Source organism: Giraffa tippelskirchi, chromosome 8 (genome assembly GCF_054371585.1).
Source record: "Giraffa tippelskirchi isolate mGirTip1 chromosome 8, T2T-mGirTip1v1.2.pri, whole genome shotgun sequence".
NCBI classification, from domain to species: domain Eukaryota; kingdom Metazoa; phylum Chordata; class Mammalia; order Artiodactyla; family Giraffidae; genus Giraffa; species Giraffa tippelskirchi.
In genome coordinates, this window is record NC_137282.1 from 144,586,225 (window position 1) to 144,613,686 (window position 27,462).

The window sequence follows — 27,462 nt, forward strand, 5'->3', positions numbered from 1 at the left end:
ACTTGTCAATCATGACACCTTATATCTAAAATAATGCAAGACACTGACATTCTCTAGACCAGCTGTCCCCAACCTTTTTGGCGGCAGCGACCTATTTTGTGGAAAAGTTTTCCCCGCGCCGGGGTAGGGGGATGGTTTCGGGATGATTTAAGCACGTTGGAAGCTCCAATAGTTTGGCCGCGTGATGCGAAGAGCCCACTCATCGGAAAAGATCCTGATGCTGAGAAAGATTGAGAGCAGGAGAAGGGGGCGACAGAGATGAGATGGTTGGATGGTATCACTGACAACGGACATGAGTTTGAGCAAACTCCAAGGGATAGTGAAGAACAGTGAAGCCTGGCATGCTGTAGTCCATGGGGTCGCAAAGAGTAGGACACGGCTGAGCAACCGGAGAGCGACGAATATTTATTGTGCACTTTATTTCTCTGGAGTAGGAAACGGCAAACCACTTGAGTATTCTTGCCTGGAAAATCCCCTGGACAGAGGAGGCTGGTAGCCTACAGTCCATGGGATCACAGATTCGGACACTCCTGAGAGACTAGCACACTTTATTCTTACTTTTATTTCATCAGTTTCACCTCAGACCACCAGACAATTAGATCCCGGGGGTTGGGGACCCCTGCTCTAGACGACAAGTTTAAGAATTTGGATACATCCTACAGGCTCTTTTTGAAAGCCAACAAGATATTTCCTCCCTCACCACGTAATCCTGAAGTCCGAAGTAGAGGCGGGAAAATGCTTCCTAAACCCAGAAAGAATGGGCGTGGAAGGGCGGGGTAGGCGAGGGAGGCAGCAGTCTGTTGTCCAATCAAGACGCGAGGTTTGCTATATATTTTGGGACGACCGAGTGTTCACATCACTCTTGTTCACATTGGTAGTTGGCACAACTTACCAATGGCTCGTACAAAGCAGACGGCTCGCAAGTCCACCGGCGGCAAGGCCCCGCGCAAACAGCTCGCCACCAAGGCGGCCCGCAAGAGCGCGCCGGCCACCGGCGGCGTGAAGAAGCCACACCGCTACCGGCCCGGCACGGTAGCTCTGCGCGAGATCCGCCGTTATCAGAAGTCCACGGAGCTGCTGATCCGCAAGCTGCCGTTCCAGCGGCTGGTGCGCGAGATCGCGCAGGACTTCAAGACTGACCTGCGTTTCCAGAGCTCAGCCGTGATGGCGCTGCAGGAGGCGTGCGAGGCCTACCTGGTGGGGCTCTTCGAGGACACCAACCTGTGTGCCATCCACGCCAAGCGGGTCACCATCATGCCCAAGGACATCCAGCTTGCTCGCCGCATCCGCGGGGAGAGAGCATAAATTTTATGACTCCTCTAACTAACACATACCTACCCCCAAAGGCTCTTTTAAGAGCCCCTCAACTATCACCAAGGAGGAGCTGTTCATTGTCGAGTATACATATTACTAACAAATGAAAAACGCCGGGAATTTTAAATGAAACGTATTGTGGGTCCAGACATTACTGTGCCACGTCAATACTATGCAGAAGTGGCTGTGTCCTGGGCTCCTAATCAGTCTATTAAACTGTTTATAGAGGAAGCATTTTTTAAAGTGATAGTATTTAATCCTTGGCTAAAGGAAGTGACTGAAGAACTGGACCATTCCTTGTTAACTAGTGCTTTCTGCGGACGGTTCAGTAATGACAAATGAAGCGCCTTCCCCCCACCTTTTGCCAAGTAGTGCCATACAACTTGACTCCAGATAATGTATCTCCTGTCTCCCTGTTGCAGGAAGAAATAGTGGTCGAGGTTCGAGCTTCACAGCAGCCAATTGCCCAATTACTCAGCTTCCCTCTGGGATTCACCTAGAACAGTTGTAAAATGTGGCAAATGAATTAGTTTGCAGATCATACTAAGATTAGTTCCTGGCACTAAATGCTCAATGAATGTTAGCTCTATCATGCCCCTCTCTTGTAAAGCAGACACCCCCCACTCCCAACCTTCCCAATGTTTCTTAAAGTTTTGTGATTGAAACAGTGGGAAATGCTTGGTTGGGGCATTTTCTTAAGATCTCCTTTTCTTTAGATCTGGGTTTGCATAATTCTGAAAAAAGCAGAACTGTAAGAATACCATGAACTATCTGAGGAGGAATTCAAGACTGTGAAAGCCATAAAGTAAATATTTTAGGTTTTGCAGGTAACATATAGTCTCTGTCACATCTTAAAAATATTCTTAAAAATAGAAAAAGTCAGCTTGGCCATACAAAAATAAGCCACTGTCTAGATTTGGCCATAGTAGGCTATAGTTTCAACTCCAGTAACCCCTGAAGACATGAAGCGTGTCAGCCTACAGGTTTTCACAAGAAAGAATTCACTGTTGAATGCATGAGAGACCCTAATCATCATTGCATCCAGGGACAAAATCTTCTCCAAGCTTCCCCTTCCCAATAAACATCACCCTCCATTCCACCTCACAGTCACTGCCTCAGGTCCCTTGGATGTTAATGTTTTCCTGAATTCTCTTAAACATCTATAACCTCCACTCACTCCCTTACTATCCAATCCACACTTATAGTCAGAGGCCAATTATTTCACTGAAAGATACAGGTCTATCTTCATTAAGTATGCAGAAATAGCCACACTGAGGTCCTACAAAAGGTGTTCCTGACCATTCTATTTGGTAAATGTTGGTGGAGATGGAGTTTGAGGGAGAGCAGTGGAAAGTGCTGAAGCTCCAAAGGAGGAAAACAGCTTCTGAAAGACGGAGAGAGACCCATGCCATTTAAACAGCCTTTCCAGTGTTGCTGGAAGCCTTTGAATAATTTTTAGCAGATTTCAGAGTTTTTTCTAAAATACATCTCTGGGTTAAGAATTTTTCTTTCTTCCTATTTTAATGGATTTGCTTACAAATTAAAGGGAGAAAGCATCTCATCAAAAACATGCTAAATTTGTTTGAATTTGAAGACAGGTCATTTGATTCTGAAGCCAAAGCAATTTCTATTCCTCATGGAAGAAATCACTTTGACCACAGAACTAGTCCAAGCCGCGAAATCCCATTCTCTAAAGATATTGGCACCTGGAAACTCCTTGGAAGGCAAAACCGGTTTTTAAAGTAAAATCTATGTGCTTAATTTGTGGCTGTAGGCAACTGGCCGTCCTGCACCTGTGTTACTTGCTGCAGTTCGAAGCAAAGTTTAAGCAAAACCAAGGAACCTAGTGTCTTTCCTCTTGCAAAAATAGAAGGGCGAACTTGCCGACAAAGCCTTTTAAAAAACATTCACTTGATACTTACTAAAACTTTATTGCAATAAGCAACTATGTAGCTCGATGCCTTAGGTCCGGTGGATCTATAGGAAAAGCTGAAGGGATTTTTAAAAATATCTTTCATTAACTGCGCGTGGTTCATAAAAACACAAACAAGTATGTGAACTTGGAGGCTGTTTTCCTCCTTTGAAGCTTCAAAGAGTCAAATTCTGTACCACTGTTTTTAACATTTAATCAAATTTCGGGGACTAACAAACACAGTTTGGGAGTCCAACCATGACAGGCGCTTGCCTCAGGGCGGTGGATCGGGGACGCTCCACCAATCACAGGGCAGCACCGACTTATATAAGCCCGGGCCGGCGCAAGAAGCCATTGCAAAACTTGCCCTTTGGAATTTGAGTTTCTCTGCTTCTAGCAGGTTCTCCCTTCGCCATGTCGGAAACCGCTCCTGCTGAGACGGCCGCCCCGGCGCCCGTGGAGAAGTCTCCTGCCAAGAAGAAGGCAACCAAGAAGGCCGCGAGCGGTGGGGCGGCGAAGCGCAAGGCTACCGGGCCCCCGGTTTCCGAGCTGATTACGAAGGCTGTCGCCGCATCCAAAGAGCGCAATGGCCTTTCTTTGGCCGCGCTCAAGAAGGCGCTGGCAGCCGGTGGCTACGATGTGGAGAAGAACAATAGCCGTATCAAGCTGGGTCTCAAGAGCCTGGTGAGCAAGGGCACCCTGGTGCAGACCAAGGGCACCGGGGCTTCCGGTTCCTTCAAGCTCAACAAGAAGGCGGCCACCGGGGAAGCCAAGCCCAAAGCCAAGAAGCCGGGGGCTGCTAAAGCGAAGAAACCCGCAGGGGCCACCCCTAAGAAGCCCAAGAAGGCTGCGGGTGCGAAGAAAGCCGTTAAGAAGACGCCTAAGAAGGCGAAGAAGCCTGCGGCCTCTGGCGTCAAAAAAGTGGCCAAGAGCCCCAAGAAGGCCAAAACCGCGGCGAAGCCAAAGAAGTCTGCTAAGAGCCCCGCGAAGCCCAAGGCAGTAAAGCCAAAGGCGGCGAAACCCAAAACCTCCAAGCCTAAGGCAGCGAAACCCAAAGCTGCAAAGGCGAAGAAGGCGGCTCCTAAGAAGAAGTAGGAAGTTGGTGCTTGAGAAGCAAACCCCAAAGGCTCTTTTCAGAGCCACCCAGAGATCTCTGGAAACAGCTGTGCACTGTGATCTCTTTGCCGCCCTCCAAGGAAACAAGTGAAATATATGTCACACACCAAGACGTTTAGGTGGCATAGATTCACGCAGTAGACATGCTTATCACACCAAGACGTTTAGGTGGCATAGATTCTCACGCAGTAAACATGTAACTTGGGTGAAAACGACTGTCCCAGCTCCTCAACAGAAAAAGTAGGTGGCTCTGAAAAGAGCCTTTGGTTTGGAAGATGTGGGTTTTGAGGCCTTACTTGCCTTTGGCCTTGTGGTGGCTCTCGGTCTTCTTGGGCAGCAACACCGCCTGGATGTTGGGCAGGACACCACCCTGAGCGATGGTGACTTTGCCCAGCAGCTTGTTGAGCTCCTCGTCGTTGCGGATAGCCAGCTGCAGGTGACGCGGGATGATGCGCGTCTTCTTGTTGTCCCGGGCCGCGTTGCCCGCCAGCTCCAGGATCTCGGCCGTCAGGTACTCCAGCACCGCCGCCAGGTACACCGGGGCCCCGGCACCGACCCGCTCCGCGTAGTTGCCTTTGCGGAGCAGCCGGTGCACTCGGCCCACGGGGAACTGGAGCCCGGCCCGCGAGGAGCGGGTCTTGGCCTTGGCGCGAGCTTTGCCGCCCTGCTTACCACGTCCAGACATAACTATAACCCTTCAAGACTACAGCAGAAGAGGCTAAAGTGAAAGAAGTAAACTGCGCGTTTTATAGCTGCAGTTGGGCGCGAAAAAGAAGCTATTCCATTGGGTAAAGTTGCAGTTCAAGTTGCAGAGTAAAGAGGAGGTCCTTTAAGTGAGCGTTTTCATTGGACAAAATTGAAAGTGATGTCACTACGAGTATTCGCCAATCAGACATAGAACGTTACAAAATCTAATTTGCACCTTGAATTATAAAATGGACGCGCTGGGAGATCCCTCTATTTTTCTCTGCGATCTTGTAATTATTGTCAGTCATGCCTGAGCCAGCCAAGTCCGCTCCGGCCCCGAAGAAGGGCTCCAAGAAGGCGGTGACCAAGGCCCAGAAGAAGGACGGCAAGAAGCGCAAGCGCAGCCGCAAGGAGAGCTACTCCGTGTACGTGTACAAGGTGCTGAAGCAGGTCCACCCGGACACCGGCATCTCGTCCAAGGCCATGGGCATCATGAACTCCTTCGTCAACGACATCTTCGAGCGCATCGCGGGCGAGGCGTCGCGCCTGGCGCATTACAACAAGCGTTCGACCATCACATCCAGAGAGATCCAGACGGCGGTGCGCCTGCTGCTGCCCGGGGAGCTGGCCAAACATGCCGTGTCTGAGGGCACCAAGGCTGTCACCAAGTACACCAGCTCCAAGTGAGCCACTGGCTGCTTGATCAGACTCCAACACTTCCAAAGGCTCTTTTCAGAGCCATCCACGGTTTCCAAAGAGAACTGGCACTTAGTGTATCCTACTTTAGAAGTAGATAAAAGCAGTATTGGGCTTCTCTGGTAGCTCAGCGGCGAAGACTCTACCTGCAATGCAGGAACCGCAGGGAGATGCAGGTTAGATCCCTTGGTCGGAAGGATCCGCTGAAGAAGGGCATGGGACCCCATTCCAGTATTGTTGCCTGGAGAATCCTATGGATAGAGGAGCCTGGCTGCCTACAGTCCATGGGGGTTGCAAAGAGTTGGACATGACTTATTGACTGAGCATGCATACAAGCAGGTTGTCCTACCTTTAGATTTTTCATGTAGTTTGATGCTGCTGCATATTCTTAAGTTTAAATGTCTCACCCCTTTTGGTAATGGCAGTTCTGTTCACTTTTTTACATAGTCAGATTCTATAACGGAAAAATCTACAACATGTCAGTTTCTTTTCTGAGTCAGCTCCACAGTTCATTTCAATCATTTCTTCTTTACCTGTTTTCCCCCTTGTAATAAGGGGGAAATTCTAAATGAAAAGGCAGTTTTTGAGACCTGTAGGAGAGTAGCAGGATGGCATTTTTTCTCCCAGTTCAGTTCAGTCGCTCAGTCGTGTCCGACTCTTTGCGACCCCATGAACCGCAGTACACCAGGCCTCCCTGTCCATCACCAACTCCCAGAGCCTACCCAAATCCATGTTCATTGAGTTGGTGATGCCATCCAACCACATCATCCTCTGTCATCCCCTTCTCCTGCCCTCAATCTTTCCCACCATCAGGAAGGATCTTTTCAAATGAGTCAGCTCTTCACATCAGGTGGCCAAAGTATTGGAGTTTCAGCTTCAACATCAGTCCTTCTAATGACCACCCAGGACTGATCTGCTTTAGGATGGACTGATTGGATATCCTTGAGTCCAAGGGACTCTCAAGAGTCTTCTCCAACACCACAGTTCAAAAGCATCAATTCTTCTGCGCTCAGCTTTCTTTGTAGCCTAACTCTCACATCCATACATGACCACTGGAAAAACCATAGCCTTGACTAGACGGACCTTTGTGGACAATGTCTCTGCTTTTTAATATGCTGTCTAGGTTGGTCATAACTTTCCTTCGAAGGAGTAAGTGTCTTTTGATTTCATGGTTGCGATCACCATCTGCAGTGATTTTGGAGCCCCCCAAAATAAAGTCAGCCACTGTTTCCACTGTTTCTCCCAGAGGGAGATTCAATCTCCCAGTGGTGGTCCTTCAGTTGCCAAGTTGTTTCTCACTCTTTTGTGACCAAACAGACTGTAGGTTGCCAGCATTCTCTGTCCATAGGATTTTCCATGCAAGAACATGAGTGGGTTGCCATTTCCTTCTTAGGGGAATCTTCCTGACCCAGGGATTGGACCAGCATTTCCTGCAATGCAGGCCAATTCCACTTAGTCACCAGGGAAGCCATATATGTTATTCAACTTCAGTTATATGCTATTTACTGCCTACTAGTTTGGCTTCCCAGGTAGTGCACTGGTAAGAATTTAGATTTGAGGTTGGATCCCTGGGTCGGGAAGATCTCCCGGAGGAGGAAATGGCAACTCACTCCATTATTCTTGCCTGGAAAATTTCATGGACAGAGGAGCCTGGCAGCCTACAGTTCATGGGGTTGCAAAGACTCAGCTGTGATTGAACAAGAGCATGCACTTTGAGCCTGAAAATTGTTCTTTGTTATGACATTGAAAGATCAGGGAAGGCAGCAAGCATTAGTATGTGTTAGGCCTTGAAGACCTACCAGCACCAAATTAGCTCTTTCCCAGTTACTTAACCAGAAAGATTTAAAGAGAGTAGAAAACAGAATGGTATTTTTACTCTCTGTTTCAACATTTTAAATACCAAAGTCCACATACTACTTACAATAAATTTCCATGCTCCCAATGGTACTTACTACAGCTGTGAAAAAAATACTGGTTAACTAATGTACTATTTAATTAAGACACTATATGTCTAACTCAGAAAATATAAAACTGTATGACCCAGAGAAGATCGCTCTGTGGTGGAACATTTATTATACTTTTTATTTCTCAAATTAAATAATTACTTATTTTGTTGAAAGAAAAAAAACTCTATGTAATGTCTCTTTCATAGTAACTTTTGTGGACCTCATCCAGCTCCCAAGAACACACTTGGAAGCAGTGTATGTCATCTCACAAGGTCCCAAGAAAACTGGGGCTGCATTATTATCTCCATTTTACAGGAGAATCATGGTGTTAGGCTGTACTCTGTAGCCCTGCAGATCCTGTAACCCCTTAACCTTGAGACCAAAGAAACTGTCTGGAGACAGCAACAGAGACATCAATAGTTTATTGGCCAGGGTATCTTACAGGTCTGAAGCAGAGTTCTAGAGTGACTCCCCACTGTGTACCAACAGCAGACAGGACAAGGCAGCAGTCTTCATGGGGGTAGGGTGGCGAGGTGTACCAATTACAGTGGGAATGGACGTCATGTGGGCTCATCAACTACCAGGGAAACCAACAGATGACCTCCTTCACAGTTCCTCTGGTTAACAACCATCAAGGGTTCTCTTTATTAACCCAGTATGCTAGAGCTATTCTGTTCTAAGAATACAACAATTACTGGTTGCAACAGGGGGCAAGCACTTAAGTTTAATCTCTATGATTAAGAAAAGTCAGTCCTATGAGTGGGATGATGTAAAGCAGGGGCTGTTCAAGCAGGGAAGGTACAGAGAGCAAGAGAACAGCCATCTTGTGTGGCCTGATCATACACATGGGTTCACTAAGTAGAATCCAACATACCCAGCTAGCAAGTATTGGCATAACTTCAGTCTCAAATGGTTTTCCGGGGCCTATGCTACTTCTACCTGTTCAGGATGCTTTCAGGTATACTCTTATTAGTTCAGAATATCAGAATGACCTGCTCTGGTACTCTATTCAGTTTTTCCTTCTTTGGCATTTTTTTCTCATATATTTCACTTGCTCTATCTCCTTATACATCTGGAAGTTTTTATTTCATTTGCTCTAATATTTTGTCATTTAGGGGATTGCTGAATGTCAGAGTTTGTTATGGCTCTTTACTCAAATATCTGCCCTCAAGGAGTAAATTATATGGCATTTACATCTTGCTTTTGGCATATAAGGGGAAAAAGTCACATTAGTTATTGGCTGCCATGTGTTAAGTGTATATTATCTTTAGATACTGTGCATTATTTAATTTTTCTTCTTTATTTTTCTTTTTTAATTTATTTTTTCAATCTAAGGAGGTAAGTGCTAATAGTATCTTTGGTCTACAGGTAAAGAGACAGAGGAATGGGATTGTAGCATTATGTTACTGGCTGCTGTGTTACTGTTACTGGCAGATTTCCTGGTGGCTTAGCTGTTAAAGCCTCTGCCTACAATGTGGGAGACCTGGGTTCAATCCCTGGGTAGGAAGATCTCCTGGAGAAGGAAATGGCAACCCACTCCAGTATTCTTGCCTGGAGAATCCCATGCAAAGAGGAGCCTGGCGGGCTATAGTCCGTATTGGAGTCGGTCGTATTGATCAGGACCCAATCACTCTCCAGTGACCTCATTTTAATTTAAATACCTATTTAAAGACTCTATCCCTAAATATGGTTACATTTTGATGTGGGGAGAGACAAGATTTCTCCCCATTAAAGCTGCCTTCCTTTAAGTAGAACAGCCCATAGAAATCAGGACCTTATGACTCCCTTCCCTGGACTAGGCCTAGTTTTGGTCCTTTGAAATGAGGACAAAAGAAACTAAGAATAAGGATAGGTTAATGTTTAAATAATTACATAGATACACAACATCCATTGCAAATAATTAAACAACATTCAGTTCTCATCCACAGTGAAAGTTTAAGCCTTTCACTTGGGGAAATCTGAATGCCTGACCCTTTAGGAAAATGAATATAAATATAAAGGGTCTTCCCAGCTGGGCTGCTGCTTGAGGGAGGGACCTCTTGTCAATTTCATTACTGCTTTCAAGGCAGAAATGATGGTCAGATAAGAGATATAATTCCATGTCTCACACAGCAGTTTCAGTGGGCAGGTTTCTCTCTGCTCCTTGGTAGCATGATTTAACAGCAAATTGGCACACATTTCCAACAGATGAAATACATACAGTCTGTGTGCAAGCACTATGTGAATTTAAGTTGCAATTTTCAAACACTGTCTTTTGGAAAAGTTACAAACAGGTTTCAGTTTTGTTTTTTTTTTAATTTCAGTATTATAATCAACAGGCAGACTTTGCTATACATACTTGTTTCCCACAGGAAAGACATAAGTTATTAATTGTATGATGATAGGAGTAGGGCTACAGGACCCTCTAAAGAGAGCTGGACCAGTGTTTGCCAAGAAAAAAAATAATAAACTGCCCCTTTTTTTCTTTTCTGTTCTTGGGAACAAGAAGGACAAACTTTTTTTTTTTCCCCAAATAAAGAATGGCAACTTTTTCACTATTAAAATAAATACAAATGGCCCATCTTCATTTGTTTATTCGTTTTGAAAGAATTTAGTTTAAGGATAACAAAAGACCACAAAATACATCATTTTTACAGTGATGGCCACTACCATGAGGCTTAAAAACTGACTCTGTCATTGATCCTCTAGCTACTTAGACAAAATATTCCCCTTCTCTGTGCATTAGTTTGTTCATCTAGAAAATAGATATGGAATGAGAGTGGCCTTAAAGGACTATTACAAGCTTTCACCTTCTTACATAGGATGGACTGAAGTCTGGGACATTAGAGCAGCAGCACATGATACAGATAAATGGCACATATTCTTCTATATTTCTTAACTCCATCAAATTACAACTGAAAAACTTCAAAGTCATGGTTTGTGGCTTGTAGAAGTCTATGTTCCACAGTGTGGCCACTGCCAAAATTTAACACTAGGTTTGAAGGAAGCAACAGCTATAGTCTCATGTAGCCTAAGGAGAAAAGCATTCCACCTTAAGAAGTGAGGATGGTGCTCAGGGATTTTCCTCCACCAAGATTTTGGATCCAATGAAAATGTATCGGAGGACTGTCAGGATGACAGAAGTGAAGAATCCATACTGGACGTTGTTCTGAGTACTCTGATGAGTTTAATTACACTGATGGCTTCAGCAGGATCGCGAAGTGATGGATGTAGTTCTGGAAAACAAGGCATAAGTCAAAGTTTCAGGGAAAAAAATATGATTACAGAGGTGATAGCTTTGATAAAAATGTCCTTGATAGTGAGGTGAAGGTGTTTGAATGTTAAGCTCTTTGGTATGAACTCTGCAAAAATATAGAGCCAGATGAAATGCCTAATGTTTTATTAGAGATTTGACTCAAATACACCATGCACTTTTTTGAGATGTATCCAATTTCCATGACTGAAGTGACTGAGCACGCATGCACAGTGTTGGGGATGGCTATGGTAGAAGCTGATACACGGGATAATTTAAGACTGCCTTGGGAATTAGAGCTTGGATGGATTTCCAAGAATGGAAATCATTAAAATGCAATTTACTCTCCTGAAATGAAATTTTAGTGAACAAAGCATCAGTGAGATTCTCAGGAAGATCTTTTTGAGACTTGATCCTATAGCATCACAGGAGGTTAAGTTTCCCCTAATATAAGTACAACAAAACCTTAAGAATGCAAGGCCAGGCACCTTCTGGGGAAGAAGACACTCATCTCCATGACATAGGGCACAAAGACTTGGGAAAACATAAAGAGTGCGACACCCCATGTAAACTTCTTATTCAGCTCATTATATAGTATTTGTTCCAATTGCTTATTATCATGAATTCATGGCTTTTTATATGCCAAACTATTCCAGTGGGTGACTATAATTGTTCTGTTTAAAATTTCAAGTTAGCACTACTTTCAGGCTTTCTTGCATCTCCCGTCTTAACTCTATTGTTACTCCAGACATGGGAGACCATCCTTGTGCTGAGTCAGCATACATGTTTCACACCCATCAGGATTTCCTTTGTCTCAGAACTTGTAATTAGTTCCTCTTCAAGGACTTTAGATTCTTGAGTAGAGGTGGAAATCTCCAGACCAAGATTTGTTAGACTGCTTTGTGTGATGCCCGGCTGCCTTCGAGAACTTAGAACACTGCAATAACAAACAAAAAATGTATTTTCAAAGGCTAAGGGCCTGTTACTTTTTTCAATGAAAGTTCTTAATCTTTTCCCAAAATTGTTTTTTCAAATCAGACTCTTTTCTTCTTGAGCTGATAACTTCACTCTTCTCTGCCGTGTAACACATCACCTCACATTCTCAAAACACTGTTCCACAAGAACTAGTAAAAGACACTGATCTATTTGACCTATATTTTAGATGCAACTCCAGATTCACATCACATATACATATTCCTAGTATTAAGGTGCAACTTTATAGTGAACATTGTCATTTTATGTATGAACAGGTCATGCCTATACTCTCAATTTTATATTCTGCATTATTTTCACAATTAAAGCAGACAGGATGTAAAGTAATTTTTAAAGAATTAAAACATATTAAAAAAAGATCTTTAATTAATGGATATTTTTCTTCATTCTAAGCACATGAGGAAATCCTCTGGGAAATATTTTGTCTGTTTTAATATAAGCTACATTAAAATTATTCTTTTTAATATGCCTAATATAAAGTCAGAAAGTTGAAATTATAAATTACCTAGAGGGAAAAAACAATAGTTTCCAAAGATGTAGGTTATACCTATTAATTCTGAATGTGAGGTCTTAAGCAAAGATTCAGAGTAGTTTTCCACATAGTAAGACTTTAGTCTTAAGAAACTTCATGGCTACTCATTTATGTCTTGGCCTATTGCAAATTAAATGTTAGGTCACCTAGACATTTTCATATGCCATATGAATAAATGGTAATTTTTGTATCAAGTGGTCACTTGGTAGAATAATATACTTTTGAGGGGAAGCATTGCCACTTTGATTCCGGGTAAAGACCAAAATAGTTTTAAATATGCCATTCCTAAGGGCCTAAAATGAAGAGATGGAATTTTATCTTCTTGAATTGAGGATAGGGGAACAGTCCTTCTCTATTTTAAAAAAATTTATTCCAATTAATTCAGCAAAAGTAAATCCCAGAGACATGCTGGGGAAAAAGAAAGAAACCAGGGTTTGGAGAAAATGGCAGAGTTCTTCCCATAAAGCCGCTTAGCCCAGAACTCTCCGTTAGGATGGGGTCACAAGCGACACCGTTAGCAAATTTCAAACTGCGCGCGCCGCGTCTGGATTGGCTATCGACAAAACGAGCCACCCGCCAGATCTGTGCGTTAAATTAGATTCTCACTTCCGTTTGTTTTGCTTCTACCTTTTTAACTTAATGCTTGGCAAATTTAAACTCAGGGAAAGGGGAAGAAAGCCAGCAGCGCTCCCCAAATAAAACATAAGTGAATAATACGATTTATAACTTTCTTACTGTGTTCCAAGAAACTCATTACTCAGGCACACACACGTTAAAATTAAGGATGCAGGGGAGAAGCCACGGTCAACGAAACCTTTTGCCAACTTCAAACCTAAAGGAGAGCGGATTTTGCTTTGGGACAAACGGTATTGTTTTCTTTACTACATTTGTCTGATAATGAACTTGACTCTTCTCGACATAAACACATAAAAACATCTCCAACGTTGCTGCAGCACCACCTACATTACAGAGGAAGCAATTTCTAACAAGATCAAAGGAAATGTGAACAGGAAGAAGACCTAGTGAAGACAGAAAAGATGGCCACCTGGAAGCCAAAGAGAAGCCTATGAAAAAACACCCGTTAACAGCAGTCTTGGGCTTCTGGCTTCCAGAACTGTGACAAATAAATTTCTCTTGTTTACGGGAAAACAAAAAACCGAAACTTCTTACTTTGCAACATGTAAGAAACATCTACTGTATAAAGCGAGTGCCAGTTCTCTTTAGAAGATTGAGTGGCTCTGAAAAGAGCCTTTGGGATGTAGGCCAAGCCTTACCATCAATCCGTGGCGGGCCGGCTCACTTGGAGCTGGTGTACTTGGTGACCGCCTTGGTGCCCTCAGACACGGCGTGTTTGGCCAGCTCCCCAGGCAGCAGCAGGCGCACGGCCGTCTGGATCTCCCTGGATGTGATGGTCGAGCGCTTGTTGTAATGCGCCAGGCGCGACGCCTCGCCCGCGATGCGCTCGAAAATATCGTTCACGAACGAATTCATGATGCCCATGGCCTTGGACGAGATGCCGGTGTCCGGGTGGACCTGCTTCAGCACCTTGTACACGTACACGGAGTAGCTCTCCTTGCGGCTGCGCTTGCGCTTCTTGCCGTCCTTCTTCTGGGCCTTGGTCACCGCCTTCTTGGAGCCCTTCTTCGGGGCCGGAGCGGACTTAGAGGGTTCAGGCATCGCCGGGAGTGTACTGCCAAACAACCCCAAAACAACAGGAAGAAAAGAGAAGCTGTAAGAATCCGCTTCCTTCACAGCTTCTTAAAGGAGGCAGTGAGTAATGCCAGGCGTCTGATTGGTGGTGAATGCTGAAACGTCACATAATAGTTTTGTCCAATTAAAAGAAGCGTAGTTCAAACTCACGGTTTCATTGGGTTAAGTGAAACTGCAGCTTTAGCCAGTGGTCCACCGTCATTTTCGCGCCCAGTAAAGACTATAAATAAGATAGGTCTGATTGCATATCCTCATGTTTTACATTGGTGAATTCCTACCTTCGTCATGTCTGGTCGTGGCAAGCAAGGAGGCAAGGCTCGTGCAAAGGCCAAGACCCGCTCCTCGCGGGCTGGGCTCCAGTTTCCTGTGGGCCGAGTGCACCGGCTGCTCCGCAAGGGTAACTACTCCGAGAGGGTCGGGGCCGGGGCCCCGGTGTACCTGGCGGCGGTCCTGGAGTATCTGACAGCCGAGATCCTGGAGCTGGCGGGCAACGCGGCCCGGGACAATAAGAAGACCCGCATTATCCCGCGTCACCTGCAGCTGGCCATCCGTAACGACGAGGAGCTGAACAAGCTGCTGGGCAAAGTCACCATCGCCCAGGGAGGTGTCCTGCCCAACATCCAGGCGGTGCTGCTGCCCAAGAAGACCGAGAGCCACCACAAGGCCAAGGGCAAGTAGAAGCTTGACATTGTTTACAACTCAAACCTGTTCAAACCAAAAGGCTCTTTTCAGAGCCACCCAACTTTATCAGCAAAAAAGCTGTACTTTCAAATTCCCATTGTTTCGGATAGCAAGGTGTTTAAACAAGTAATCCTGTAGCAAAGTTTGCTAAGACACTTACATAACTGTAGGTCGTTTTTCCCAAAGTTCTTAAATTGCCTTGTAAAAAGTCAGACGTTTGCTTTCAAGTTTTAGGTTAAACCTATGAGGGGAAAATTAATGTCTTTCTGTGATTCCTTAACAGGGTAAAGTGGCTGAGACAAAACCTTAGGACCATATGACTGGCCTAGCTCCCCTCCTAATTCAGTTGAATTTTAGGGCGCACCACTCACCCTCCTAAATGAGAATAGAATAGTAACCCAGCAAGGTAAATTACTTGTTTCGAGTAGCTTCAGGCAAAGAAGACACCTTATAGTGGGCTGTTGACATCAATGCTGGTGAAGTAAAAGACATGAATTATTCATCCATTAAGAAGAGGATGTGCCTTAACAAATAGACAAGGTAGATACTGTAAATCACATTTATAAGATAAATCAGCAAAACAGGTTCTTACAGCCCTAATGCTGTCAATTTTTGTTCCCCTTCCCCCCGCCCCCCACTATCATCACTCACCCTGCTCTGAGATCAAGTCATACTAACTAAAGAGGGCCTTCAATTCTCTACACCAGCTAATCTAGTTTTCATTATGAATACATTTTAATGAAAGGAATTAGTATCGCATTCCTAGTCCACTGGAATAAGTTTTCTGAGTCTCCTGAAATATTTTTATTTCCTATATTTAAATCTCAACTGCAATCACATGTAAATAATATTCTTTGAAATAACAGTGACCACAACAATCACAATCGAGAGGTTTTCATTTTTCTTTTTAATTTAAATTTATTTGATGTTGGAAGAATCAAATCCTGATTTCAGTGAATCTAATTATTCAGTTTTTTCTTCTTAAAAAGTCATGTGCATTATTTGAGTCTGTAAATTTTAAACAGCTATATCTCAGAACTAGAACTCTCAAGAATAAATGATACAGCTCCAAGGAAGGCCTATGAGATCTTCAAGTTTTAATAAAAAAATATGCTGTGGTTATTGTTATTGATGTTGAGCATGCAAGAAGTAACACTTCCTTCATTGCATCATTTCTATTCCCCACAACAAGGACCATCACACTGTTAAAATACTGCCTTTATTATTAATGGTAATCAATGAACCTCTAATCAATAGTTGATAAATGAATATAAATTGTGTTTTAAATAAAATATTCAAGTGTGATATGTCATTACTTATAAGTCCACATATTAACTGAGCTTTGAAAATTGAGCTTCCTTTGTGGCTCACCCAGAAAAGAATCCACCTGCTATGTTGGAGACCTGGCTTCCATCTCTGTTAGGAAGAGTCTGATCCCTGGGTTGGGAAGATCTCTGGAGAAGGGAACAGCTACCCACTCCAGTATTCTGGTCTGGAGAATTCTGTGGACTGTAATGGACTATTAATCCAATTTCACTGGATGAAGTCTTACTGCTGTTTACTATCTACACAATCAGAAAGAAAATAAAACTTGTATTTAAAAATGGAAATAACACAACTTTCCAAAAATCTTGCCAAAATAATTTAGATAGTTCTTTCAATTAGATCCTGAAGAATTCTGTAATTTATGCTGCAAAGTCTTAATAAGAGGTACACTTCAGTTTGAGTGGCAGAAGATTTATGAAAATATTTTTTAAACTTTATTCTTGAAATTGGTCTTCCCATTAATTTCCCTCTCTTTAGACTGGACTACTATGCAAGCATTGGGCGGTATCTTCCCATATTAGATTTTTTTGTGTAGTATTGGGGAGAAAGAATTTTCCTCTGCCCTTCCAAGGTTCTTTTACATGTCTATTAATCAAATTGACATGATGAGATAGATTAACAGAAGAAAGATCAAATTGAATTTCATTCATATGGAAACCCCACACATGTGGGAAATTCAAAAAAAGAATGTAAAACGAAGTTTATATGTCATTCTGAGCTAAGGAATTAGATAACAGCTTCCAAGTGCAACAGGGTAATTCACAGAACGATAAGAGAAAAAGCAAACACTGAATAATTAGTTTGCCCTACCATGCAACTGGGTCACTCAAAATTTTTCTCTGGTAATAATTATGGGAAAGTAAAAGTATCAGTTGCTCAGTCATGTTCGACTCTTTGCGACCCCATGGACTGCATCCCACAAGGTTCCTCTGTCTGTGGGATTTTCCATCCCATAGAGTTCTTTGAGCAAGAATACTGGAGTGGGTAGCCATTTCCTTTTCCAGGAGACATTCCTGACCCAGGGATGGAAACCAGGTCTCTTGCATTGAAGGCAGATTCGTTACCATCTGAACCACCAGGGAATCCTAGAAACACAACCATTTTGAATTCTAGGTGGTCAAGAGAGGAGCAGAGTTTGTCTTGAGATTACATGGTCTCACTTTACATTTAAAGTCGCTCAGTCATGTCTGAATCTTTGCAACCCCATGGACTATACATGGACATGAAATTAAAAGACGCTTGCTCCTTGGAAGAAAAGTTATGACCAACCTAGACAGCATATTAAGAAGCAGAGATTACTTTGCCGACAAAGGTCCGTCTAGTAAAAGCTATGGTTTTTCCAGTAGTCATGTATGGATATGAGAGTTCGACTATAAAGAAACCTGAGTGCCGAAAAATTGATGCTTTTGAACTGTGGTGTTGGAGAAGATTCTTGAGAGTCCCTTGGACTGCAAAGAGATCCAACCAGTCCATCCTAAAGGAAATCAGTCCTGAATATTCCTTGGAAGGACTGATGCTGAAGCTGAAACTCCAATACTTTGGCCACCTGATGCAAAGAACTGACTCATTGGAAAAGACCCTGATGCTGGGAAAGATTGAAGGTGGGAGGAGAAGAGGAAGACAGAGGATGAGATGGTTGGATGGCATCACCGACTCAATGGGCATGAGTTTGAGTAAACTCCGGGAGTTGGTGATGAACAGGGAGGCCTGGCGTGCTGCAGTCCATGGGGTTGCAAAGAGTAGGAAATGACTGAGCAACTGAATTGACTGACTAAGAGACAGGAGGATACAAACTGCAAGTGTGAAATTTTTGGTTTCCCTGATAGCTCAGTTCGTGAAGAATCCCCCTGCAATGCCAGAGACCCTGGTTCGATTGCTGGGTCAAGAAGATCTCATAGAGAAGGGATAGGCTACCTGCTCCAGTATTCTTGGGCTTCCCTTATGGCTCAGCTGGTAAAGAATCCACCCGCAATGCGGGAGGCCTGGGTTTGTAAGATCCCCTGGAGAAGGGAAAGGCTACCCACTCCAGTATTCTGGCCTGGAGAATTCCATGGACTATATAGTCCAGTTCAGTCAGTCAGTCAGTTCAGTTGCTCAGTTGTGTCTGGCTGTTTGTGACCCCATGGCCTGCAGTACATCAGGCCTCCCTGTCCATTACCAACTCCCAGAACCTGCTTACTCAAACTCATGTCCATTGAGTCAGTGATGCCATCCAACCATCTCATCCTCTGTCATCCCCTTCTCCTCCCACCTTCAATCTTTCCCAGCATCAGGGTCTTTTCCAATGAGTCAGCTCTTTGCATTAGGTGGCCAAAGTATTGGAGTTTCAGCTTCAGCATCAGTCCTTCCAATGAATATTTAGGACTAATTTCCTTTAGGATGGACTGGTTGGATCTCCTTGCAGTCCAAGGGACTCTCAAGAATCTTCTCCAACACCACAGTTCAAAAGCATCAATTTTTCGGCACTCAGGTTTCTTTATAGTCCAACTCTCAAATCCATAGTTGACTACAGAAAAACACATAGTTTTGACCTGTCTCTTAAGAGAGAGATAAAACTTTTCTGACACTTGCAGCCTATTTCCTCCATTTAGAGACCCCTAGCCTTCCTGCCTGTCACCCTCTCATTCTGGCTTTACTTCAAAATAATTAATGTGCAAACACGGCACATTTTGGGGAACTCATTCTGAACCCCTTTGGTATTTTATCCATTACTGTACATATTCCATTAGAGTGGAGACCGTGTTTTATTCATATTTGCATATCCCTACACCCTAGTTCAATGACAAGCCCATAAAATATGGTCAATAAGTTGTGTGAGTTCTGTAATAAAAATCCTTATAAAGTAGGTAAATGATCTAAGTAAAAGCCAAAGAGAAGTTGAAAGTTAAATAAGGATGAGCTCACGTGAAGGAAAATATAGGGATTTTTAGATGAATAACTTCATATTAACTAAACTATAGGAGGAAGCCTAAAGATCAGAGGGGTCTAACAAGCAAAGAACAGCTGTAAAGAATTACAGTGTCTTCAATTCATGATGTTAATTTATCTGGGAAAAAAGTTAATCTGGATGAATTTATTAATTTGGTTTACCTCCTACTTCCTCTCCAGTCTATCAACAGTTTCACATTTAAATAAATGTTACTGATGTTGTTATTCAGTCACGAAATCATGTCTGACTCTGCGATCCTGACCCCATGAACTGCAGAACACCAGGATTGCTTCCCTGTTCTTCACTATCTCCTTGAGTTTGCTCAAACTCATGTCCATTGAGTTGGTGATGCCATCCAACCATCTCATCCTCTGTCGTCGCCCCCTTTTCCTCCTGCCCTCAATCTTTCCCATCATCAGAGTCTTTTTCAATAAGTCACTTCTTCACATCATGTGGCCAAAGTGTTGGAGCTTCAACTTCAGCAGCAGTCCTTCCAATGAATATTCAGGGTTGATGAATATTAATTACATGGTGGAATAATAAAGAGATTGAGAGATTTGGGGTACCAGTAATTTGGTCTTCCCTGGTGGCTCAGTGTTAAAGAATCAGTTTGCCAATGTAGGAGACATAGGTTCGATCCCTGGGTCAGCAAGATCCCCTACAGAAGGAAATGGGAACAAACTCCAGTATTCTTGTCTGGGAAATCTCAGAGACAGAGAAGCCTGGCTGGCTATAGTCCATGGAGTCACAATAATGTTCGGCACAGTTGAGCGACTAAATAGCAACAATTTGGAAGAAGGCAGGGACTCTGGACAGGGGCCAGCATTAAGGACAGAGAATTATGGAGACTTCAATGATACAAATTTCTGAGGTTCTCAAAAAATGTCTTTACCCAAGGTTGTTTTTGTGGTTTTTAAAAACTTCTCCATTCCCAGACCTTTATCTATGCTATTTCAACTGTTTATTTGAATATATTAGTTTCACTCATTCTGTGACTGCGAGCTTCCTGTAATAAGAAACAGATTTACAAGAGAAAAACAAGTTTAATACCATATATGTCTGATGTATACATAGAATACACAGAGGGGAACTGAGTAAAACTCCCAGAAGTGACCTGAACCACTACTTTAAACATCATCTTCAGCTAAAGACAAAATATGTTGGAGATACTGGCATTTATAGGGATTGAGCAGGAAACCCAAAGTAAAGCAGGTGTGGCAGATTTAAGTCCTGTACCTTCTTCAGGTAAGTTTCTTGTGAGTTATTAATATCTTTCTCTTCCTGGCTCAAAGAAGGAGATAACCTTACAAATGGAGATTTCTCATATAAATGTAATTTTCCCTTAGTGTATGTGTTAGCTGCTCAGTTGTGTCCGACTCTTAGTGATCCCATGGACTCTAACCTGCCAGGCTCCTCTGTCCACGGGATTCTCCAGGCTAGAACACTGGAGTGCGTAGCCATTCCCTTTTTCAGGGGATCTTCTTGACCCATGGATCCAACCCGGGTCTCCTGCATTGCAGAAAGATTCTTTACCATCTGAGTGACCAGGGAAGGCCTCAATATTAAATTCTGTTTTTATAGCTTCTCCTGTGTCTGCTTTTTCTCAAAACCATCAGCTCATCATAATTCTTATGCTTAAGAAGGATATTTGGGAGTGACATATTCTGGTACACTTTGTTAGAAATGTCAGTATAGTGTACCCAAGTACAGTGAAGAAGTAAATTTTTACTAAATGGAAAAAATTTTTTTTTCAAAAACACTGGTTACTAGGGAGTTTGTTAAAACTATTAAAGAGAATTCATAAGGTTAAAAACTAGGCGTTAAAAATACTTTTTCTCTTTAGGGGGAATTGATGAAAATGTAATCAGTTCCAAAATGCCATTTATGGCATTGCATACATTTTCTTTGAAAGAATATGTGCTTTTTATCTGTTCACCAAAACACCAAATAGCTACTAGCAATGATCTGTGAATTATTACTTTATCTTTTCTGTATATTTTACACAATATTCGTGTTTTGCGCTCGCATTCAAAAGCAATTGCTAAAGTTTTAAAAGAAGGTAACAAAAGAGTCACCACAGAACAAAGGAACAGAGAAGGCCTCTTTTTTTTTTTTTGGTCCAATTCCCCTCCCCCACTTAAGGCGTTACTTCCCGCCTCCTCCTTTCTTCAGGTTCTCAGTTCGGTCCGCTAACAGACGTATAAAGATGCATCGCGCGTCGTGGAAGTTGGACTTCTTCGAGTCTACGAGCTTTCACCATGTCTGGTCGCGGCAAAGGCGGAAAGGGTCTGGGCAAGGGAGGCGCCAAGCGCCACCGCAAAGTCCTTCGGGATAACATCCAGGGCATCACTAAGCCCGCCATTCGGCGCCTGGCTCGTCGCGGTGGTGTGAAGCGCATCTCTGGGCTCATCTACGAGGAGACCCGCGGGGTGCTGAAGGTGTTCCTGGAGAACGTGATCCGGGACGCGGTCACCTACACCGAGCACGCCAAGCGCAAGACTGTCACCGCCATGGATGTGGTCTACGCGCTCAAGCGCCAGGGCCGCACTCTCTACGGCTTCGGCGGCTGAGTGTCCGCGTTCTTCCGCATCCAACAAAAGGTCCTTTTAAGGGCCCCCACTTTTTCATTTGAGGAGCCGTGATATCTCTTAGCTTTTGAGTTAGCTTCCTCCTGTTCTGTACACGCTTAATTTCCTTACTGCTTCGGAGCATTACTTCTACCCTTTGTTAGTTTCATTTTATGCTTCCAGGCAATGCTTAGAAAGTAGTTTTGTATTTTACTTTGTAACCTACTCAGTGGAATGTTTAGTCTAATAGCCTAGACGTTCGTAAATGGAAGCAAATGTATCACCCAAATACATAGGGCATAAGATTTAACCAGAGTGGCATTTCTCTTAGATGGAACACAAGCGACTGTCTACCAAGGGGGAGAGAAAGGCACTTGCATAGCGAGTTGAGACATGAAGTCTTACAGTTCGATCATAGTGATAGCTCCATGTGCCCTCATGAAATAAACCTATGTTCAATAGACATTACACTAGTGTGGAAGGATGATAAAATACAGGCTCACTGTAATATCCCGAAGAACAGGTGGTGAGGGTGGAATGCAATTAAAAGCATTTCAACAAAAACAGTCATATTACAGAAATATTCTCTACAATGGAAAAATACAAGGCAGGTTTATAAACCAGAACAACGAATTTAAAATTAACTTAAAAAGATCCTTGGTACAGAATTGGAATTAGAAATAAGATTGAGATTGGAATTGGAATAATTACAAAGGAAAAAGATTAGGAAATCCAGACCTAAACTCTGAAGGAGGTCTTAGCATATTCCTAGAGTCTTAGAAGCTATAGAAAGAAACCCAAAGCCAAGGGGGAAACCTTGACTAATGTAAACACACAGACCAAAGAGCGATTGCTTCAGTTCAGTTCAGTTCAGTTCAGGTCAGTCGCTAAGTCATGTCCGACTATTTGCGACCCTATGGACTGCAGTACACCAGGCCTCCTTGTCCATCACCAACTCCCAGAGTTTACTCAAACTCATATCCATTGAGTCAGTGATGCCATCCAACCATCTCATCCTCTGTCATCCCCTTTTTCTCCTGCCTTCAACCTTTCCCAGCATCGAGGTCTTTTCCAATGAGTCAGTTCTTTGCATCAGGTGGCCAAAATATTGGAGTTTCAGCTTCAGCATCAGTCCTTCCAAGGAATATTCAGGACTGATTTCCTTTAGGATGGACTGGTTGGATCTCCTTGCAGTCCAAGGGACTCTCAAGAGTCTTCTCCAACACCACAGTTCAAAAGCATCAATTTTTCGGCACTCAGCTTTCTGTACAGTCCAACTCTTACAACCATACATGACTACTGGAAAAACCATAGCTTTGACTAGATGGACCTTTGTTTGTAAAGTAATGTCCCTGGTTTTTAATATGCTATCTGTATGCTGGCCATAGCTTTTCTTCCAAGGAGCAAGCGTCTTTTAATTTCATGACTGCAAGTCACCATCAGCAGTGATTTTGGAGACCCCAGAAATAAAGTCTGTCAGTGTTTCCATCGTTTCCCCATCTGTTTGCCATGAAGTGATGGGACCAGGTGCCATGATCTTAGTTTTCTGAATGTTGAGCTTTAAGCCAACTTTTTCACTCTCCTGCCTGTTTCACTTTCAGCAAGAGGCTCTTTAGTTCTTTTTTGCTTTCTGCCATAAGGGTGGTGTCATCTGCATATTTGAGGTTATTGATACTTCTTCCGGCAATCTTGATTCCAGCTTGTGCTTTATCCAGTCCAGCATTTCTCATGATGTACTCTGCATATAAGTTAAATAAGCAGGGTGACCATATATAGCATTGACGTACTCCTTTCCCAATTTGGAACCAGTGTGTTGTTCCATATTCAGTTCTAACTATTGCTTCTTGACCTGCATACAGATTTCTCAGAGGGCAGGTCAGACGGTCCAGTATTCCCATCTCTTTAGGACTTTTCCACAGTTTGTTGTGATCCACACAGTCAAAGACTTTGGCATAGTCAATAAAGCAGAAGTAGATGTTTTTCTGGAACTCTCTTGCTTTTTTGATAATCCAGTGAATGTTGGCAATTTGATTTCTGGTTTCTCTGCCTTTTCTAAGACCAGCTTGAACATCTGGAAGTTCATGGTACACATACTGTTGAAGCCTGGCTGGGAGAATTTTTAGCATTACGTTGCTAGTGTGTGAGATGAATGCAACTGTGTAGTAGTTTGAACATTCTTTGGCATTGCCTTTCTTTGGGATTGAAATGAAAACTGACCTTTTCCAGTCCTGTGACCACTGCTGAGTTTTCCACATTTGCTGACATATTGAGTGCAGCACTTTCACGGCATCCTCTTTTAGGATTTGAAATAGCTCAAATGGAATTCCATCACCTCCACTAGCTTTGTTCATAGTGATGCTTCCTCAGGCCCACTTGACTTCGCATTCCAGGATGTCTGGCTCTAGGTGAGTGTGAGTGATCACACCATCGTGATTATCTGGATCATGGAGATCTTTTCTGTGCAGTTCTTCTGTGTATTCTTGCCACCTCTTCTTAATATCTTCTTCTGTTAGATCCATGCCATTTCTGTCCTTTATTGTGCTCATCTTTGCATGAAATGTTCTCTTGGTATCTCTAATTTTCTTGAAGAGATCTCTAGTCTTCCTTATTCTATTGTTTTCCTCTATTTCTTTGCATTGAACACTAAGGAAGGGTAGCAATTGTCTACATGTAAAAAAAAAATTACAAAATGACTCGGTTTACATATTTTTATATCTGAAGCTAAAAATTCCCTTGTCTCATCAACACTTAATCATTGTAAAATCAAATGCTAAATATTCATCTAGCCAGTCTCCCAACTCAGGAATATTTTTTCGACAACCCTAGCCCCATCTCTGAAACACAATAAAAGAAAACAGAATCTCTGTTTCCCAGAAAGAGAAAGGCCTAACTTCCATTATTACAACATTACAAATTGCTATGTCTACTAATTTTTGAGTGGATTGTATCCATTTAGCTGTATAAAAGAGAGCGATTTCTCTCCTTGCTTTGCAATCCCTTTAGCAAAATTGCCTGTGATGTGGTTCACATTCTGGTTTAATGCTTATTCAGTAATAAAGCTTTTCTGTTTTTACTCCCTTTGTGCAGAGGTTTTTCTGAATTGGGAGGTATTACTTTTAGCTACACTCCCACACTTTCTGAAGATCTATTTTTGTGGCTTTCCATTGACGTCTTGAATAATTCTGACAGAAGTCTCTCAATTCTTAAAAACAAACAAACAAAAACCCCTCCAGAAAAAAAATCCTTAAATATTCAGCACACAATTTAATGCTATCTTATATGTAGTGTTTTAGTATTTGTCTTTAGAAATCTATTATCATATTTATAGCCTGATTTCTTTTTGATATTACCTTCTCTAAACCTAGACCCCCAAATTTTGAATAATGAAGCCATTAAGGTATTACCTATTTAACATTTAAGGTGTTTTCTCTCATTTACATTTGTAATTAGTTATATATAATTGTGACAATTATTCTGTTGTATATATTGTGCAACATTTGAAAAAAGAGGACAAATCAAAAACAGAAACTATACATCCCTTAATTAACCAAGTGAAATGTTATCAATGTAAATGTTTAACAGTTATACTTTTTAAGTTGGATGGCCGGTAGTTGCATGCATATAAAGGACACACTGCCAACAGATTTTGTTTCCAAGTATAAATACCTTCTCATTGGGAGGCAACAGTAACAAATACTTTACAGCTATTATACATTGACCAGACTGATGATTGCTGTTTTTGTTTACAGTTATCTCTAAGGCCCCTGCTACAAAATATTGGGTTCCCTTGTGACTCAGCTGGGAAAGAATTCACCTGCAATGTGGGAGACCTGGGTTCGATCACTGGGTTGGAAAGATTCCCTGGAGAAGGGAAAGGCTACCCACTTCAGTATCCTGGCCTGGAGAATTCCATGGACTATAGTCTGTGGGGTTGCAAAGAGTTGGACACAACTGAGTGACTTTCACTTTCACAAAATATAGATCTGAAATTGAGCTTTTCAGAAGAAGCATCAAAAGAACTTTAACTTTACCTGATACTGTCAAGCTCTACTACAGGATTTCTTCAAGATTTTCCAAGCCATATCAGAAGCAGGGTGCTTAATCCAAAAACAACAAAGCAAGAATTAATCACACTGGACTGAATTACCCTGGGCTGAATGAACTGATTTGATTATGGCTAAAGGTCCTTTATTAAAACCTTCTTTAAAATTAAAAAAAATTAAAAAAAACCTTTTAATACTTTTGCTACCTTTTTCTAACTGATTCCTCAAATTTTAGAAAAATATTTAGGTAACTGAACTTTTGATAAACTGTCAGCAATACTAACAATGCTTTTGAAAATATAAAATACATGTTGCTCGGCTGTGTTTACAAAACAATACAGAAGAGTAATTCCATTTTATTAAAACTCCTTTTTCATAGGAATGTGATTATTAACACAGGCTTAAAACTAAGCATGAAAGTGTTAATTGCTCAGTTATGTCTGACTCTTTGGGACCCCATAGACAGTAACCTGCCAGGCTTCTCTGTCCATGGGATTTTCCAGGCAAGAATACTGGAGTGGGTAGCCATTCCCTTCTCCAGGGGATCCTCCTGTCCCAGGAATTCAACCTGAATCTCCTGCATCTCCTCCGTAAACAAGAAGGCCTTCATCCCTTTTCAAAACTGTGTCATATAAACAGACCAACTTGGTCTAGTGGTTAAGAATCCACCCGTGCTCTAAAAAATCCAAGAGCCACAACTACTGAGCCCATGTGCAGCAACTACTGAAGCGTGAGAGCCCCTAGAACCCGTGCTCCACAAGAGAGTAGCCCCAGCTCTCTGCAACTAGAGAAAGTCTGCATGCAGTAACAAAGACTCAGCACAGCCAGTAATAAATAGAAGTAAATATTTTTTAAAAAGCAGACCAAGTTGAACAAAAGATACAAATTTAAGTATTCTATTATATACCTATCTAACAGTCTGGTCATGTTTGATCAAATTCTTGATCTTGGCTTCCTAAACATTTTGAAATATATATTGCTTATACTATTTGCAGAGCTGTAATTCTGCTACAGAGAAATAAGTGAAACTCAAAAGATGCATTAAGTATTTTACATGATTCAGCTGTGGTCCATCTCCTTGAACCCTTATTTTAAGCCTTATTTTAAGCCTTAACTTACCCCATGTCTTTCTCCTTGTCTCAGGCTGTATGTTTAAATTTATTTTTTAAAAATCAGGATCTCTAGCATTTTAATTTGATTTGAGTCTTTTTATGCTCTGGGAGAACTTGCCTCATAGTTTTGTTGGAGGCTACCAGGTCATCAAGATAATCTCCCACAGGTCGGTGGGGAATCAAATATGGAAACAGCGAAAACACTAAGGATATTAAAGCAAGTAACCTAGGAGAGAGAAGATAGTCCTTCCGTCAAGGTAGGAGCACGATGGTACTGAGAATTGATGTTCCCATATGTATTTTGAAGGCAAAATCAGGAAGATTTCTAGAAGAATTGAATGGAGAAGAATGAAATCATTATCAACTAAATCAGGGAGAGATTTAATGAAAGATTAGGAGGAAGGAATACTAAAGACTCTATTTTGGGCATGTTAATTTTAGGATGTCAAACATCCATGTGAAGAAAGCAATTAGGAGATGGGGGAATTTCCTGGCAGTCAGGTAGTTACAATTCAGCACTTTCACTGCTGAGGCCCTGTTCAGGGAACAAAGATACCACAAGTCACTTGGCCAAAAAAAAAAAAAAAAAAATAAGAGAGAAAAGAAAGTACTTGAGGTTATGTCTGTCTGGAGTTTAGGAGAGAAGCCTGAGTTGGCAATATAACG

General features: G+C 42.4%; 7 protein-coding genes across 8 annotated transcripts; 5 read left to right on the plus strand and 2 right to left on the minus strand.

The window, feature by feature from the left end:
- Nucleotides 1–386: 386 nt before the first annotated feature.
- LOC145518488 (histone H3.1) lies at nt 387–4,799 on the plus strand. Its single transcript, XM_081523142.1, has 2 exons — nt 387–1,810; nt 4,643–4,799. Exon 1 carries the CDS (start codon nt 895–897, stop codon nt 1,303–1,305), a length of 411 nt encoding a protein of 136 aa, XP_081379268.1. The 5' UTR covers nt 387–894; the 3' UTR covers nt 1,306–1,810; nt 4,643–4,799.
- LOC145518489 (histone H2A type 1) lies at nt 387–5,837 on the minus strand. 2 transcript variants are annotated; one of them, XM_081523143.1, is made up of 2 exons: nt 4,643–5,837; nt 387–1,810 (listed from the first exon to the last, which is right to left on the minus strand). In XM_081523143.1, exons 1-2 carry the CDS (start codon nt 5,025–5,027, stop codon nt 1,785–1,787), a joined length of 411 nt encoding a protein of 136 aa, XP_081379269.1. In that variant the 5' UTR covers nt 5,028–5,837; the 3' UTR covers nt 387–1,784. The 2 variants fall into 2 exon arrangements, with proteins under 2 accessions (XP_081379269.1, XP_081379270.1); XM_081523144.1 differs by having other exon boundaries at nt 544–1,810; nt 4,639–5,059.
- On the plus strand, nt 3,586–7,853 carry H1-5 (H1.5 linker histone, cluster member). The gene has a single exon (XM_081523116.1). It carries the CDS (start codon nt 3,641–3,643, stop codon nt 4,319–4,321), a length of 681 nt encoding a protein of 226 aa, XP_081379242.1. The 5' UTR covers nt 3,586–3,640; the 3' UTR covers nt 4,322–7,853.
- On the plus strand, nt 4,984–7,853 carry LOC145518504 (histone H2B type 1-C/E/F/G/I). Its single transcript, XM_081523161.1, has one exon. It carries the CDS (start codon nt 5,336–5,338, stop codon nt 5,714–5,716), a length of 381 nt encoding a protein of 126 aa, XP_081379287.1. The 5' UTR covers nt 4,984–5,335; the 3' UTR covers nt 5,717–7,853.
- A 2,363-nt stretch (nt 7,854–10,216) lies between these two features.
- LOC145518499 (histone H2B type 1-N) lies at nt 10,217–14,161 on the minus strand. Its single transcript, XM_081523155.1, has 2 exons — nt 13,703–14,161; nt 10,217–10,886 (listed from the first exon to the last, which is right to left on the minus strand). Exon 1 carries the CDS (start codon nt 14,103–14,105, stop codon nt 13,725–13,727), a length of 381 nt encoding a protein of 126 aa, XP_081379281.1. The 5' UTR covers nt 14,106–14,161; the 3' UTR covers nt 10,217–10,886; nt 13,703–13,724.
- A 262-nt stretch (nt 14,162–14,423) lies between these two features.
- On the plus strand, nt 14,424–14,816 carry LOC145518496 (histone H2A type 1-D). The gene has a single exon (XM_081523151.1). The coding sequence runs from the start codon at nt 14,424–14,426 to the stop codon at nt 14,814–14,816; it is 393 nt and encodes a 130-aa protein (XP_081379277.1).
- A 6,493-nt stretch (nt 14,817–21,309) lies between these two features.
- Nucleotides 21,310–22,104, plus strand: LOC145518509 (histone H4). Its single transcript, XM_081523165.1, has one exon. The coding sequence runs from the start codon at nt 21,333–21,335 to the stop codon at nt 21,642–21,644; it is 312 nt and encodes a 103-aa protein (XP_081379291.1). The 5' UTR covers nt 21,310–21,332; the 3' UTR covers nt 21,645–22,104.
- The last annotated feature ends 5,358 nt before the right edge of the window (nt 22,105–27,462 follow it).